At 36.9% G+C, this 14,656-nt stretch overlaps 4 protein-coding genes across 5 annotated transcripts; 1 reads left to right on the top strand and 3 right to left on the bottom strand.

Annotated features, from left to right (window-relative positions):
- Window positions 1-698: 698 nt before the first annotated feature.
- LOC112081468 (salt stress-induced hydrophobic peptide ESI3) lies at window positions 699-1,121 on the top strand. Its single transcript, XM_024148176.1, has 2 exons — window positions 699-826; window positions 909-1,121. Exons 1-2 carry the CDS (start codon window positions 746-748, stop codon window positions 990-992), a joined length of 165 nt encoding a protein of 54 aa, XP_024003944.1. The 5' UTR covers window positions 699-745; the 3' UTR covers window positions 993-1,121.
- A 2,351-nt stretch (window positions 1,122-3,472) lies between these two features.
- LOC18026687 lies at window positions 3,473-5,272 on the bottom strand. Its single transcript, XM_024148475.1, has 7 exons — window positions 5,248-5,272; window positions 5,039-5,140; window positions 4,766-4,930; window positions 4,199-4,428; window positions 3,948-4,098; window positions 3,705-3,865; window positions 3,473-3,619 (listed from the first exon to the last, which is right to left on the bottom strand). The coding sequence occupies exons 1-7, from the start codon at window positions 5,270-5,272 to the stop codon at window positions 3,473-3,475; spliced, it is 981 nt and encodes a 326-aa protein (XP_024004243.1).
- Window positions 5,273-5,604: 332 nt separating this feature from the next.
- Window positions 5,605-8,116, bottom strand: LOC18026686 (nuclear transcription factor Y subunit B-1). 2 transcript variants are annotated; one of them, XM_024147904.1, is made up of 7 exons: window positions 7,946-8,116; window positions 7,648-7,853; window positions 6,827-6,956; window positions 6,473-6,478; window positions 6,285-6,365; window positions 6,071-6,195; window positions 5,605-5,859 (listed from the first exon to the last, which is right to left on the bottom strand). In XM_024147904.1, the coding sequence occupies exons 2-6, from the start codon at window positions 7,845-7,847 to the stop codon at window positions 6,187-6,189; spliced, it is 426 nt and encodes a 141-aa protein (XP_024003672.1). In that variant the 5' UTR covers window positions 7,848-7,853; window positions 7,946-8,116; the 3' UTR covers window positions 5,605-5,859; window positions 6,071-6,186. The 2 variants fall into 2 exon arrangements, with proteins under 2 accessions (XP_024003672.1, XP_006411113.1); XM_006411050.2 differs by having other exon boundaries at window positions 6,133-6,195.
- A 1,761-nt stretch (window positions 8,117-9,877) lies between these two features.
- On the bottom strand, window positions 9,878-14,484 carry LOC18026685 (WD repeat and HMG-box DNA-binding protein 1). Its single transcript, XM_006411049.2, has 12 exons — window positions 14,193-14,484; window positions 12,967-14,069; window positions 12,650-12,826; window positions 12,438-12,551; window positions 11,879-11,983; window positions 11,619-11,753; window positions 11,470-11,525; window positions 11,269-11,371; window positions 11,062-11,178; window positions 10,661-10,787; window positions 10,447-10,577; window positions 9,878-10,336 (listed from the first exon to the last, which is right to left on the bottom strand). The coding sequence occupies exons 1-12, from the start codon at window positions 14,470-14,472 to the stop codon at window positions 9,953-9,955; spliced, it is 2,832 nt and encodes a 943-aa protein (XP_006411112.1). The 5' UTR covers window positions 14,473-14,484; the 3' UTR covers window positions 9,878-9,952.
- Window positions 14,485-14,656: the final 172 nt, after the last annotated feature.

Genomic DNA, 14,656 nt, shown 5'->3' with positions numbered 1-14,656 from the left:
ATTTAATTTAAGCATAAATATTAGCGGATATATATAAATGGGCAGCTTAGCATTAGTTTTCTAGAGCAGGTTTTGTCCACTGTATTCCGCAATTCTTTTTTGTATTTAAGTTTCTTTTTTCTTTCTCATTTCTTACTCTCCCACGAGTTAACTAGAGCTAGGAGAAAGATCATAGATGTTTCATTGTGAAAGGTATACCAAAATGCTAGTTCATGTTCATTCTCAGTGTTATATTCTTAGTAGGTGAATGTAAAATTATATTGTAGAGAATCTTGAATTGTAAAATGTTCTCTCTGTTCTATCAATATTCTATGTTTCAGTTTTTTTTTTTGGTTATGGAAATTAGAATTTCCCCCCCAAAAGATTCCATTTGACAAACCATACCGGATAATAATTAAAAGACTCGAGTCAAGCATTAGCAATTGCAATCTTATAGGCCAAAAAAGAAACGGAAAGGAAATAAAATATCTTCAAGATCCCGTGAAGTTAGTGAAAACAGTTAAGAAGAAAGGATATTTGACGTGTTCTGTCTTTCTACTGGAAAAGGTCCCCAACAGATATAGGCCACATTGTTATGAATGCATCTCCAAAACATCCACACGTGTAACGAAACACACTGCAAGAACTACACGTGTCAAATACCCACCTCTTGTTTTACTTCTTTAACCCACTCACAACTTTCAGTTCTTCTTAATCAACCTCTCTCTCTTTCTCCATCTTCTCCAAAATTCCAAAAGTAAAAAAAATGGGTTCAGAGACTTTCCTCGAAGTGATTCTGGCGATTCTTCTGCCTCCCGTTGGTGTTTTTCTCCGATATGGTTGTGGGGTAAGCATTAGTTTAATTACATCATCAGTATACTTACTTTGCTTGTCTTCTAATTATTCATGAAATACTTTAATGAATGCAGGTAGAGTTCTGGATATGTTTGTTGTTGACTGTGCTAGGATACATCCCTGGGATCATCTACGCTATCTACGTCCTTGTCGGATAATGAATGACCAAATCATCTTTCTTGTACAGTTTTCATCTGATTTTAGCCTTTGCTGTTTTTCATCACTACTCTTGTAATAAACACACTACCTGTTCTCGCTAAATAATACTATTCTTGCATGTTTTTTTAGATCACTTTTCATTGGCAAAATATTACTGATTTATCAGCTTTAAATTTTTTTAAAATATATAGAATAGCCAATTTGCATGCTCTACTTTTTGTTACTTTAGAAAGACAAAAATACCGACCATGTGCTCAAAAGAGGGGAAAAAAGCAATAGATTAGGAGGTTCAAATGTACAACTAAAACATTTACCTTAGAGCTTGGCCTCGCATTACTAAAAGTGAAGTAACAGGAGATAATGTTTTAGATGTTATTTAACTTTTTCAATGCAACTTATGAATTTGGCATTTTTAAAAATAAAATAGTCCTCATTGCCATCTACCATATAACTTTTATTCAATAAGAAGACTTAGAAAAGGAACTACATTCACTTGGGAAAACAAACTAAACTAAAACTGTACAAAACATTCCTGATATATAGATTGAATAGTCTTTCAATTAGAAGTTTAGAACTAAAAAATAATAATATTTTCCACATGGTCACATGAAATAGAGATACGCCGATAAATATAACGAGAAAGACTTTCAGGACAGAAAAACTCACCATGATCTGGAGAACACATAAACTCATCATAATCTCTGATATCTCCAACTCCAAGTACTCTTCTTCTCACATCGTTCTTCTTTAAATCGTAATAAAAAATCTCAACAGCATCAGCAATCAATGCCGAGACAAAAATGATCTCTCCAGCATCAGTGGTACCGCTGATATATAGCTTCAGACTCCAGTATAAATCGTAAAAAGAAGTAGAAGGAACAATAGTCTTGGTTGACCAAACCTGCTCCTTAACATCATCAAGTACACACAAACTAAAACTATTATGATAAATGTTGACAGAAAAGCAGGCTAATTTCCCTCGGTAGTTTATTAGAGTGCAATATTCCTCTTCATTTGGTCCTTGGATGTGACGTAACCGCTCAGACCCAACATTAAAACTCATTACCACAAAGCGCTTCGATGATTTTGTCCCAGCTCCATAATACACAACTCCATTGATGCATACCGCAGTACAACCACGAACACAATGCAAGATATTACTTTCGACGTGCCTCCACGACGAAAACAAAGATTCTTGACCTGTTTCCAACGTACACACACTATGTTCTTGAACTGATTGGTCTTCGCGGCTTCTTATCTTGCGCAATATCTTGTACTGATCGTTGCTTGGGTTGTATCCTAAGAACATATAACATATATTAGACGTATTAGATCCATCGGGTAACCTTATGACTTGTCTTGTTGTTGGGTTACAAATCACAAAATGACGACGGTCGAGAGAAATCAAGATAATGCCTCGGACAGAATTGAAGAGGCCCATGTAAGTAAGAGGAAGGGTTTCTGATACCATTGATGGTGGATTTTTTGGCACTTGTGGATGATGAAGAGGAGAAGAGAAATAGAACAATGGCTTGTTATTACCATGATGAAAAATACAGTAGCCAAGAGAGAGACGTGGCCGACGCAGAGATATAGACATGAACAAGTCAGTGAATGAACGGCTACGTATGATGGCACACCAATGCTTGGATACACATCTGAATCTGAAAACAGATTTCGCAGGCAATCTTATGAGTATCTCGATCGTCAGATCCAGATGAAGAATCGGTTCTGTCTTGTCTCCAACGGTTGTGATCACGCCTTTGTCTTTGTCTTCATACCTCTGCTGCTGTGGTTTCATGGTGGCCGCCCGTACAACACAAACCCTAGAAATGTTTACAACTAAAATGCGTGTATTTGTAAGGGGATATATGTTGCAAATGTTTTTGGGAACGCTAATAAGTAGGAGTAATACAGTTTACATAGTTCGATGATTTGATTCACGTGTATTAATCATCGGACGGTAGTTAAACTTTGTTGCCATCTTAATTTTATAATCCCTTCATTGTTCGATGATTTGATTTTTCATTCAATTTTATCACCATTTGTGGCCTTATTTATATAGTTACTTATACATTTTTGCATGTTTAATATGTACACAACATTAGGATTTAAATTTTGTTTACTACAGGAGTACACGGCCAGAAACCTTTTTCAAAAAAAAAAATGAAGCCCTATTTATTTTGATTTTAACATTGAAGCTTTTCCATAACATCTTGAATAATCATCTATCCCCACATGCAGTTGCAGATTTTTTTTTTTTTTTTTTAAGTAGTTCGATCTAGACAAAATCAATCAGAAAAAGAAAATCCGTATATCATTCATCATGGTATTGTCCAGTTTTTTTTTTTTTTATGTCCGTCTATTTTCTTATTAAAAAGAAATGACAGCTGACTTGTTCAGCAAGAAACACCGACTCAACATGCAAACGATTCCTTGTAAAGCACGCACCCAACATCAATATATATCATTGCTCGTTTTACTTTCGTGTTTTGCGTTGCCCCAAAACGCTGTGGTTTTTTGGTGGAGCAGAATTCTCAAGTTTCGACTTGTGTCTTCTTCTTCTGTTTACATCAGTTGCTTCAGGTGCATTTGGTTCTCTGTTTTCTTTCTCTCCGTTGTTCTCCTGTTGTAACAAAAGTTAACTTTTCTTATCATCATCACAAGATGCTTCGGTAAGTTTTATAAAATATATTCCTTTGGAAGCATACCGAGTCGAAAAATCTCATCTTTGGCAGTGGTAATCTCAGACCAGAGGAGGATGATGTCAAATCCTTCATTGCATAACCTGAATACGATGACCTTAAGATAGATTTGGATCCAGAATGTTCTTCAAACCCATGATTCTTGCGTATTATTCCCTTATTCCTCTCTTCAAAACCATATATAAAGTTGTGGAATTCTTAAGGATATTGAAAGACCACAAAAAAAAAAAAAATGAATCATGTTCTCACCGAGTTCACTCTTAACACATTTCTTCTCGGGTTTAGCTTGTCTAGGAGTCAAAACTTTGGAGATAGAAGAAGATGAAGTAGAAGACGACACTTTTGGTTGAGGAATGAGACTGATCAAAGGTTGATGTTTCTGTATACACACTTTAGTCCTCTTCAGAAACAAAATCAGAATTTGTTTAGATGAAAGCAAATTTGATTGATTTAGAGAAAAGAAAAAGAAGTCGTCGACTCTCAAGTTCCATTTTTTTTACCTTTTTACCATCTGGTAACTTGCGCTTGATCTTTTGAGTTTCAGTGTGTTTCACATTCGGTGAATTACATAGAGAGGCTCTCAGGTCGTGAAACAGATCAAACTCAATGCTCGCCACAGAAAATCTGCTGCCTTGAGTTGTCGTCGGCATTGAATCATCAGACTTATGAAGCTGTGTGTAGTTGGTGAAACCATTGTTCACTAGAGACAACTCCTCCGCATCAAGAACACCTTCCCAGTAATTTCTCAATGTCAATTTCCAAGATACAGAATCAAAGCGGATCATATGCAAAAACTAAAGAGTAATGGAATAGTTGAATGATCGAATAGCAAGAATCATTTTAGCTGAATATACAATCGAGGTTTTACAAAATATTTGCAAGTAGATTAACAACATTTTTTCTTTGTTTTGTAATCATTAATGGATAGCGGAATCACATTTTCAAAATATGAAAAATGTTAGAAAATATGAGGAATCATTAAGTTGAATGATTAAAAAAATATCGGAATGATGTTTTGAAAATGTGAAAATGTTAAAACCATAGAGTTGAAGTAAAAAGGGTGAGACCTGGATCGGTAAAAAAAGCATTGTCCCAAGCGAAACTTGGACGAGCAGCGATTTCCGAATAAACACATGGAAGTGTCTTGATCGACTGCTTATGATTTACTTCGACAACAAACTCATTCTCGCCAATTTTCAAGCTCCCGAACAATTCTTCATGATCTAACACTCCTGTAACAAGAAAAAAAAAAAGAAGGAAAAATCATTGTAATCATAGTTACTATAATTATATTTCTTGAGCAATTCACAAAATTCATTATAGGAAGTTTGTGAAGAAACCAGGGTTGGTGAAAAAAGCAGTGTCCCAGGCCAAACTTTTGCGATGATTCCATTTACTCTCTTTATCTCTTAACGGCTGAGCCAGATCAATCTTTTGTCTTGCTGCTCATGCAAAGTGAGAGAGTGTTCCAAAACATATAATCAATTACTGAATAGGCAAAAGAGATTTTAGATATGAGAGAAGCAGAGAGGGAAGACGATGATTGTACTCGATGATGAATCTTGCGAATCCATATTCTCCTTTTCGATTCTTGATTTTGTAGAAATGAATTTGGAAATGGGAAAATATATTTCAAGGGAATTTAAAGAGAGAGCGAGCGAGAGATAAATTTGAAAATGGATTTTCATGATTAAAGCATTTATTTACTTTCGGTAACATTTCAATTCAAAGCCAAAATTGATTGATTGCAGTTATATTCTTCTTTGGTGTTTATATTTTAAAACAATCGACTGCCTTAAATGTAAATCTCCATAGACCAAATTTTTAAAGCTTCTTATAGATTATGAATCTTCACAACATTTGTAAAAGAAAATCCAAATGTAATAAAGTGCAACAGACGGTCACGAGGGAAAGAGAAGAGATGAAATATTAGATTCAAATATCATATACGTGGACAAACTTTCCTTCTTTCAAATCTAACTTTAATTCTTAAACTACAACCAACTAGTCCACAAATAGATAGAATGATAGATAACCAAAAGTTCAAATTAACACAACCGAAATTGACAATAAACCCGAAATAGAATCTCTATAAGAAGAAAAAAAGAAAAATGTCGCCGATCAGCTCAACTATAAACAACACACTGATCTCTAATTTCCCCTGCACCAAATTACAGAATTCAACATTAGACAAACCGAGATGAGAGAGTTTCAGCCACAACTACTTCATACAACGAATATAACAATTAGAGATCAACATTATTCTATCTGATTTTTACTTTCCTCACAATCACAAAAGCCATGTCCCAGTGTCCTACTATCATCACTTTATACTTGATTGTAATATATGAAAGGTTGGATATAGAACCTACATGCATACAGATTATGCTCTTCGTTTGTATACACTAGCCGTTGTGATAGATAGAGGAATTACTTGATCATTTGGCGTTGTTCTTGATCTCTAGAGAGTTCACTTGCGACTTTTTTTTCACCAGCCCTGTGCAATCATAATGATAAAAGTCTGAGCTAAGAACCAACAAAAAGAAACATACATAAAGGGCTAATATATACTTTTCAAAATCATACCGGCATATCTTCACCAGACGCACCCCCAGCTGCATCTCTATTAGATCCATCTCCACTCTTGCCTGAGCCCTTATTATCCCCCTGTCGATATTTTCACAACAAAATGTAAGACACCAATGGGTAACTCTAAAATGGAATTTCCCTTGCAAAGGTATAAAAAGTAGAAATGGCATATGGGATTTATTTACCTCCAACTGCATCACCAGGATTGTTTCAGCAACCATACACAGGGAATGAAAAGACCGAATCAGTCTCGCGCAGCAAAATAGCTTAAAAGCGAAAAGAGTAAATCTACAGTTCTTCAAAAGTTTCGACAACCAGAAATGCATCCTAGGAGTTTATCTAGATTCATTACCCTTGCTGTAAAAAGTATATGTATCGGCAAATGTTGTCAACACAGAACATATACGAGTTGTTGTCAAAATTTCTATCATGGTGAGTTTTGACGTTTACCCACAACAACGGATGTGTTGGAAAACAACAGCCTGAAAATAAACGGGTTAAGATCAAGAACACATGCTTAGGGAGTGAGAGAAACTCACCTCCCTGTACCTCGCTAGATATATCTTTAAGGGTTCCAGGTAATCCTCAAATCCTAATGTTGCCATCGCCCACAACAAATCCTCACCATTCACAGTTTTCCTTTTCTCTTTCTGGCACTTATCACTGGCCCTGATAGCAGAAAAAGGAATTCAAATCCACCATTAGAGATAATCAGATGACAATCAATTGACCATTATAATCCAGTATTAAACATAAGACCAGTATAAGAGCCCCAAGCGCAGTTTCTGCAACTAAAACTTCAGATGGTAGAAGCAGCTACGGCCAAGCGTATCAACGAAAAATACATATATTTCATATATCATAGATAAGTTATCTCTCCATGACAAACGATGCGCATCTCATGTTGTAAGGAAAAAAAAAACATACTTTATGCCTTGAACGAACGAAAGGATAAAAAACAAACAGATCCGAAAGATAATAGAATCTTCGAAAGGGATCAAGAAGCGCTTCTACTCCATATATACCTAAGATGGCTAAAAGGACGAATAAAATCCAACAATTTTGTTTGATAGAGTTGAGATAAAATCATACAGTTGAGGCATCTGCAAAATGGTCCATAGGAAAGCAACAAGCTTCAGGTAAACCATAGCTACAATGGTTGAAATCATTATCTTAGCTCTAAACTTGGTAAGACTTTCTAAGCTAAAATCAATCGCTAGCTGCTTAAGAAGAAACGGTTTCTCGAATTTCTCCAACACAATCACCAAATTTTCACCAAACAACGAATAAACAGTAAAATCATCGAGAATCGGAAATACAGAAAAAGAAAAAAAAAATACTATTAATTTATGAAGCATACTCGCTGGTGATGAAGCTGATGAACTCAGAGACGCATTCTTGGACGGTGTCTTTAGCATCTTTTCCGATCTTTCCGTTGGGAGGCAACGCCTTCTTCATGATCCTGCTGATATTAGCAATAGGAAGGTATCGGTCCTGCTCCCTAACGGAGCCGCCGCTTTCTCCGCCATCTCCGGCCGGGCTCGAAGGCGTATCCGCCATTTTACTCTGCAGTGAGTGACAGAATAAATTATTCAAAGCATCGTTTCGAAAAACGCGACACCGATCGTCAGCGAAAGGAAATTGGAAAATTAACGTACAGATTCCGATAGTGGAACTTGGGATATTTAGGGCTTAGGAGAAAGTCCAAATTTTCTACCGACGAAAATTATCGCAGAGTTTGGGCGGCTGCTTGTCAAGACGATATGGTTACACGATTTCTTTGCTAGCTTCGCAATATATTCACTTGAGTTTATGCAACAAACCGGATTAAAAATGATAATAACAAGTGTTTATTATATATAGTGTTTACATTCCAAAGTTAAAAATAAAAATCATTAAATACATAAATATAGACGGAATAATTTGGTTTATCTAAAACTTCTGAACAATTAAATTCGTTTAGAGTTTTTCTATTTGTCTTTATGTTCTTTGTTGACAAGAGTTAATCATCGAAAGTGTAAAATAGTAAAATACCATCACAGCATAATCAAAACATTGGGCGAGAGAAATCTTTATTTGTTTGCTTATGTTTAATATTTTTGACTACAGTCACTTGGAAAATGTATAGCAGTTAAAGGCTCGGCAGAAGACAATGGCCCAGACATAAGAGAAGTCGTAATGGGCTCACAACAAAACAGAGGCCCAAATAATTTAATGTCTGCAGAACTTGATGGAAGTACGGAAGACAGAGTACACAATTGCCGAGTTGCAGAGCTGAAGCGGGTAAAGCAACAAGACAAAAAAACAGAATGACGAATCTGCTGTCTACTTCAGCTATACGCTTGTGAAGAAAATTACTCACACTGTGGCAGAAGGATCGAGAAATAGTGTTTTGCTATTGTACTCTTGTATTAAAAAGCATTGTTTCATTCATTCTACAGCTGAGTTGAAAGGAATACAAAGTTAACAACTTTGACATAAAACATCAATCTTTCTTTTCACTTATGTTCTTTTCCTCATTGGGATAAGCTCCGATTCTCGGTAAATGAGTGGTTAATGAGCTCGTGTTTTGAATCATCAGAACTAAGCGCTCTGCGAAAGTACTGCTCGTTTCGGGAGATGGGGGTTTCGTCAAACTCTCCTTGAGTTTCAGAAAGATTGGCACAACGTATCAGCAGCTTACATAAAGGATCAGCTTCTTGGAGAATCATCAGCCTCGACATAGGAGTGGCTTGTTGAGGACGCTTCCATAATGAAATGTTGGCCGACCTGAAATCCAACAGAGTCAAATACGTGGAGGTTGAATCAGCTAAAGAGCCGCATTAAAAATGCTTTATATTCAAAGCCGATCCTGAGTTTAAGAAACTAAAAAGAAAAAAAAATTGTACTAATTTTGAACATAATTTTTTTGATTATTCGTCCACTTTATTAAATTTTGGAAATCAGAAAATGGAATTCATCGATCTCACTTACCTAATCTCAAAAGATTTTTTTCCAGTTTTTTGTCTAAGTTATACTAAATATTGAATAAACAGAAAAAGAAAAATGTCAATCTTAAATATAGCCGTGATGGGCGTGTAAGTGTTTGGTGTAATGAATGAGCTAGAAAGATTATCCAAATTCAAATGTCTGTAAGAGCATGCCAAAAATTATGTACTTACGATCACAAAACTTAGTATTACGGACATTCATCTTTATCCATTTATCTTTGACTACAAAAAAAACAAACCCACAAGGTACCTCAACATCTTGTTGCAGAAAAAGTAATCTATCCATATTTTAAATAAAATAAGAAAATTCAAGTCCTCCAGTCTGAACCCTCTTTGAACAATCAGTCATCCCTTTGCCCATTTGCTATCATATTGTTTTGAAATCCATCAAACATGCATTGTAAATATGAAAATGTAAGAGATGGGTTGAAGACGAACATGAAGATGAACATGAAGATGATGATGATTCTTTCACTGTCTTTGATGATGTTGAAGGTTGATGATTCTTTTAACAGCTTGTGTATTGTAATAAAACTAATCTTTTTATCTCCGACATAAAACTAATCATGTATGACAACTTGTGTAATAATAGTTCACTGTAGGATCATCATCTTAAATAAATGAAACAGATGCATTCATCATACCCTTGTTAAATGTAACCACAAAGTAAGATCATTAAACAGTTGATTTCAGAAACGGGTTTGAAGAACGTCGTATGTCTTCTTGATTCGCTTCTTTTCTAAGTCCCTTGTCTTCATTCTTAACATTGTTCACCGGACTCTTTATCAAATTAAGTTTCTTTATCTCTTTTTTCTTCGCATCATCAGTTTCGTCTCCCTTTGTTTGTTCTTTTCCCAGCTTAAGACCTTCTGAAACTTTTGTTTTCCTCACAAGTGTAGTAGCAGACAGCTTAGTAGCAGATGATTTCACAACTGCCTCTGTGTTTTCACTTGTCTGGATCGGAGCTGGAGGATTCTGGACCTTGGATTTAACCACTTCTCTGCTTGGATCCTGCGGAGGATTTGTAGTCCCCTCGTTGGCTTCTTCAAGCAACCTTTCCTGTTAGCGAAGAACGAGTTAGCATCAAGAAAAAAAAAAGAATCTGTATATAATCTTTCTTCTCTTTTGTGCAAACTTTAAGAATGATGAAAGTTCTTGCAGAGGAGTACCTCCAGTATGCTACAGAATTTTTCTGCCAAAAATGGAAGCTTGAGTTTGGTAACCAGTGTTATTGCTGCTCTCATTGATTTTTCTAGAGATAAAAGCTTCATAAGTTCACTGGCCCTAACAAACTTGTCACCTGAAAGAAGTAAAGAATCTTCTTGTAAAAATGTGGACAGTAACTTAACATGGATTTCAAAACACGTAAATATATTGACTTACTACTGCAACACGAGCTGATGAGCCTTAGTATGCATTTATCTTGAGAAACTTCCAGATCAAAAGCCTCATCTTCAAGTGCTGTTGTGTCCACCCCGGTCGAAGCCATATCGTCCACTCTTTTTTGAGTCTGAGATTAGGAGGAAAAGAAATATTGTAATTGATTGAATATATCGATATTTTGATACTAGTTTCAGCAGATTTCGTAAAGTAGGGGAAACAAATTTTCGCAAGACCGTGAACTCTTCTGTTATATTCATCCCATGTTGTTACCCAAAACAAACTTTGAGAGTTTCACAGAAATTCCATTAGCTAAGAGCTCAGATCACTCAGCTTACGAAACTTGAACAGAGAAGGGAGAAATTACAGCAAATAAAAATTGCGTAACAAGGAAAGTGAAAAACCTCGTATAAACGCAGCTGCTTTAGAATGAACTCATTTTCTAGAGATGCTGCTCCTAAATCTGAGGATGCCAGCGGGAGAGAAAAGTCTAGAATGGTAAGGATTGGTTTTGGTGTCACCTGAAATGGAAGGAAGAAGAATGGTGAGGCAACCTATCCTTTTGCAGGTATAGTAAACACCTTAGTATCGATAACTATAATATATATTACCTGTGGGAAAAGCTCAGGGTGTTTACAAGCTATACAGTATAAACTGGTTTTATTCAAGCCAACCACCCAGTAGTTTTCTTCTTGTTTCTTCTCTCTACTGGTACTGAAAATGACAATGAATTCTGTAAGAAAAAAAAAATACCTCGAGGAAACATGAGTAAGGAAACTTTTCAGAGATTGTAGATAGTTAAGGCAAGAAACCTGAAAACTGGGATCCATGAGCCGCCATATTGACTAGTAAAAACCCTCAACACACCCTGTAAGAAACTTTTTGTTGTTGTAATGCATATTGTATTAAACAAGTACCAACGCAATAGCAAATGAGTAAGCCAGAATGCAAGGAAGCAAACCTCAGAATCGTATGAGCTGAAACAACCTTCCTCACTGAACCCTATCCATGTTAAGCGTGAGCCAGGGGTTATGGCAACACGGCCCTTCAGCTCCTGAGTCATTCTGGGTATGTTCAAGACTCTAAATTCCATCATCTGCATATTGTTGAAATAGTGATGAAGCGAGAATGCATGGTACATAACAACCTGACCGGATGTCTTGTCATAATGAACCACGACGAGAACAAAACAAGAGAAACGTGGTGGGAAAGGATGCATACCTGTTCATTTGATGGAAGGCAGTCTGAAACATGAGTTACCACTGCAAGTTGATCCCTGCATCCTACTGCAGTGACAACGGGGCCATCAACGGAAAGAATATGTTTCTGCAAGAAATGACACTAGAACACTTTAGACACTACTGGATCTGTCGAACAAAGTTTAACCTCATTTTTAATTCCTTCAGACTGGAAATGTTACTCAAATGTTTTGCTCAAGTTAGTTAAAATCTGTGCAAGTCAAAATACGGACTAAACAATCCATTTTTCTGTAAAAATCTGTCTTTCAGTAGCATTCTGTTTACGTTAATTTTCAAGAACTCAGGATTCTCACAAAAACTATACGACAAAACAAACAGTTGTATTAAACCTGTCAACATAGCTTTTCATCCGACAATACTCCAAAAAGAAGACAAACAGTGAACAAGACACACAACAGCGACTTCAGCAGAGAAAAACCATTACGACACTTTACCGTAAACTATGATCAATCAGCTGTGTAGACTTATCAGCTTACGTAAATTATGACATAGAATAGAGAATAGAAAGCAAAAGAAGAAACCTGTAAACCACCCTCGCTGAATATGTGAAGCAAATTGAGGCTTGTAACCACAGCAACCCAACCAAAACCGTTAGCAACAACCTTCACCTCTTCTCCTTCAAACCTCATTGTCCACTTGATGTTTCAATAAAAAAAAAAAGTAAGCAAGTCATTAATTTTCTATATTGGTCCGTAACTTCAGATGAATGCTGTGTAAGAGATAATCCTCTAACCTCACTATTACTGGCCCAGCTTCTAAATGGTCGATACATCAGAACACTCATGTTCTTTTCTCCTTTGCAGGGATTCGCAAAAACACATCCATTTTCATTTATTGATGCCATAGTAAACCCATAGATGTCGATCATTGATGAAACTCGTGGACCTCTTCCAGTATCATGAAAATCTGTCTGCATTTAGAGCGACAAGAACAAATAAAAAGTCCATAATTACATAAAAGAATCAAGTATATGACAACTTTCTTTCTGCAAAACCTTTACAAAGAAGACATTAAAAAGTTAAAAGCATAAAAAATGTAAGCATTAAGCACCTCAATACGGGAGTTTCCCTCGTGTTCAATTGTAGTTATGCATCCCAACATATTGTAACACAAGAATGTTCTTTTTCCTGGTTCTGGTGGTGTTGCACCAGGCTGGAAAGGCTTTTGCATTTTGTACTTGGTTGATGCTGCAATGCTTTTTGAAACCCCACTTCCTTTATGTGTTTTTTTCTTGTAGCGAGATGCGGTAGGTAAGCTACTCCTATCAAAGACTTCCTCATTTGCATCACCATCATCATCAATAACAGCTCTTTTCCTCAATCTTTTCCTGCTAGATTGATGAGATTCTCCATCATCACTATCTACCAGAGCATCATTTAAACTTTCAGATGCATCATCAAGTTCTTCTTCTACCATTTCTTCGTCAAAAATAAGAATCTCATTCCTCCTCTTTGGTAGTATATCTGGGATACCCTCTGTAGGAGATACCATGGATGATGGAACCAAAGATTCCCAAATTCCGAATTTTCCCCTGACATCAATGACCGATAAAGCATTAGCATTTGGTTTCCATGCCATACAACATATTCTCTCCTCGAATTTTTGCCTATCTATGTCCTGTTTCTTATCAACATCCCAGAGAAGCACTTGTTTATCCAAACCAGATGTAGCTATATACTTCCCATTAGGAGCCCATGTTAGATAACATATATCCTCGAGATGATCACCTCTTAGAGCAAAAAGCTTCTCCCCAGTGAATCTATCATACATCACCACATCGTTTCTCAAACCAGGCACGGCGAGGATTCGACCATCGGGACTCCATCTAAGGATATTCACAATGGAAGTGCTGAAACCTGTGTCTGGCGCAACACCCTTAAGAGTAAACGAAACAATCCCGTTTTGAAGCTCCCAGCATAACACAGTCCCATTTGAGTCAAGCGAAGCCAAGAGCTCACCATTAGGGTTGAAATCTAAGCCAGTCACAGGACCTTTATGCCCTTTTAAAACTCTAACAATCGAGCCATCAATCGTGTTTATAAGTTTGATCCCTTCATCGTCTCCAGCAGCTGCCAATAGACTGCCTGATCCATTAAACGCAAGCACGCGAATCGGAAGTGTGAATCTGGTTATGTTCGTCTGAAATTCCCCGCCTGAGGCAAAATCAAAGGAAAGTCCTTAGAAAATACACTTTATCGGCATAACATTCCAAGAGATTAACATTGACCCAAAAAAAAAACCCAACGAAGGTGAGAAATGTGTGATTTGAATGTTACTTGGGAATTTGTAGAGCTTAACGCAATGATCGATAGATCCAGAGGCGAGGAAAGAAGAGTCTTGGCTAAGAGCCAAGGCGGTGACGCCGTCATGGTGATGTCGGAGAATGGTCGGGGGTGAAGAGGAAGGCGAGAGTCCATCGTGGACGGTGATGGATGGATCCGAAGAAGATGAGGTGACGAAATGTTCCGCCTTATGGTCCCAAAGGATAGAGCAGAACGACGCTGCGCTTCCGGCGACTTTATGAGCTTCCCGGAGTTTTATCGATCGTGACTTCATCGGAATGTTGTCTCTGGTTGGTGTTAGGGTTTATTTTCTCAGCCACGTAGATCTAATCTCGGTATTTCAGTCACTCGCTCGATTTTGGCGCCACTTTGAGTGTGTGATGCGCGGGAAATTATATCTCCTTTTCACGTTTTTTTTTTGTCTTTTAAAAAATGTGGCTAAAACTAGCCCCCCAGAG

The sequence above is a fragment of the Eutrema salsugineum genome, unplaced genomic scaffold, assembly GCF_000478725.1.
Source record: "Eutrema salsugineum unplaced genomic scaffold, Eutsalg1_0 scaffold_10, whole genome shotgun sequence".
NCBI lineage: Eukaryota > Viridiplantae > Streptophyta > Magnoliopsida > Brassicales > Brassicaceae > Eutrema > Eutrema salsugineum.
Note: the sequence above shows the minus strand (reverse complement) of the source record. Positions and strands in the feature narration are given on the sequence as shown.

Excerpts from the sequence above, each read along its gene's own strand:
- LOC18026685 (XM_006411049.2), bottom strand. The coding sequence starts at position 14,472 with ATGAAGTCACGATCGATAAAACTCCGGGAAGCTCATAAAGTCGCCGGA. Across the intron at positions 11,984-12,437 it reads TCAGCGAGGGTGGTTTACAG|AAACATATTCTTTCCGTTGA; the intron begins GTTTCTTCTTTT and ends CATTTCTTGCAG. Across the intron at positions 10,788-11,061 it reads AGCAGCTGCGTTTATACGAG|ACTCAAAAAAGAGTGGACGA; the intron begins GTTTTTCACTTT and ends TCCTAATCTCAG.
- LOC18026686 (XM_024147904.1), bottom strand. The coding sequence starts at position 7,847 with ATGGCGGATACGCCTTCGAGCCCGGCCGGAGATGGCGGAGAAAGCGGC. Across the intron at positions 6,957-7,647 it reads ATCAGCTTCATCACCAGCGA|GGCCAGTGATAAGTGCCAGA; the intron begins GTATGCTTCATA and ends TTCTGCTATCAG.
- LOC112081468 (XM_024148176.1), top strand. The coding sequence starts at position 746 with ATGGGTTCAGAGACTTTCCTCGAAGTGATTCTGGCGATTCTTCTGCCT. Across the intron at positions 827-908 it reads TTCTCCGATATGGTTGTGGG|GTAGAGTTCTGGATATGTTT; the intron begins GTAAGCATTAGT and ends TAATGAATGCAG.
- LOC18026687 (XM_024148475.1), bottom strand. The coding sequence starts at position 5,272 with ATGGATTCGCAAGATTCATCATCGA. Across the intron at positions 4,931-5,038 it reads TGCTTTTTTCACCAACCCTG|GAGTGTTAGATCATGAAGAA; the intron begins GTTTCTTCACAA and ends TTCTTGTTACAG. Across the intron at positions 3,866-3,947 it reads ATGTGTTAAGAGTGAACTCG|AGAGGAATAAGGGAATAATA; the intron begins GTGAGAACATGA and ends ATGGTTTTGAAG.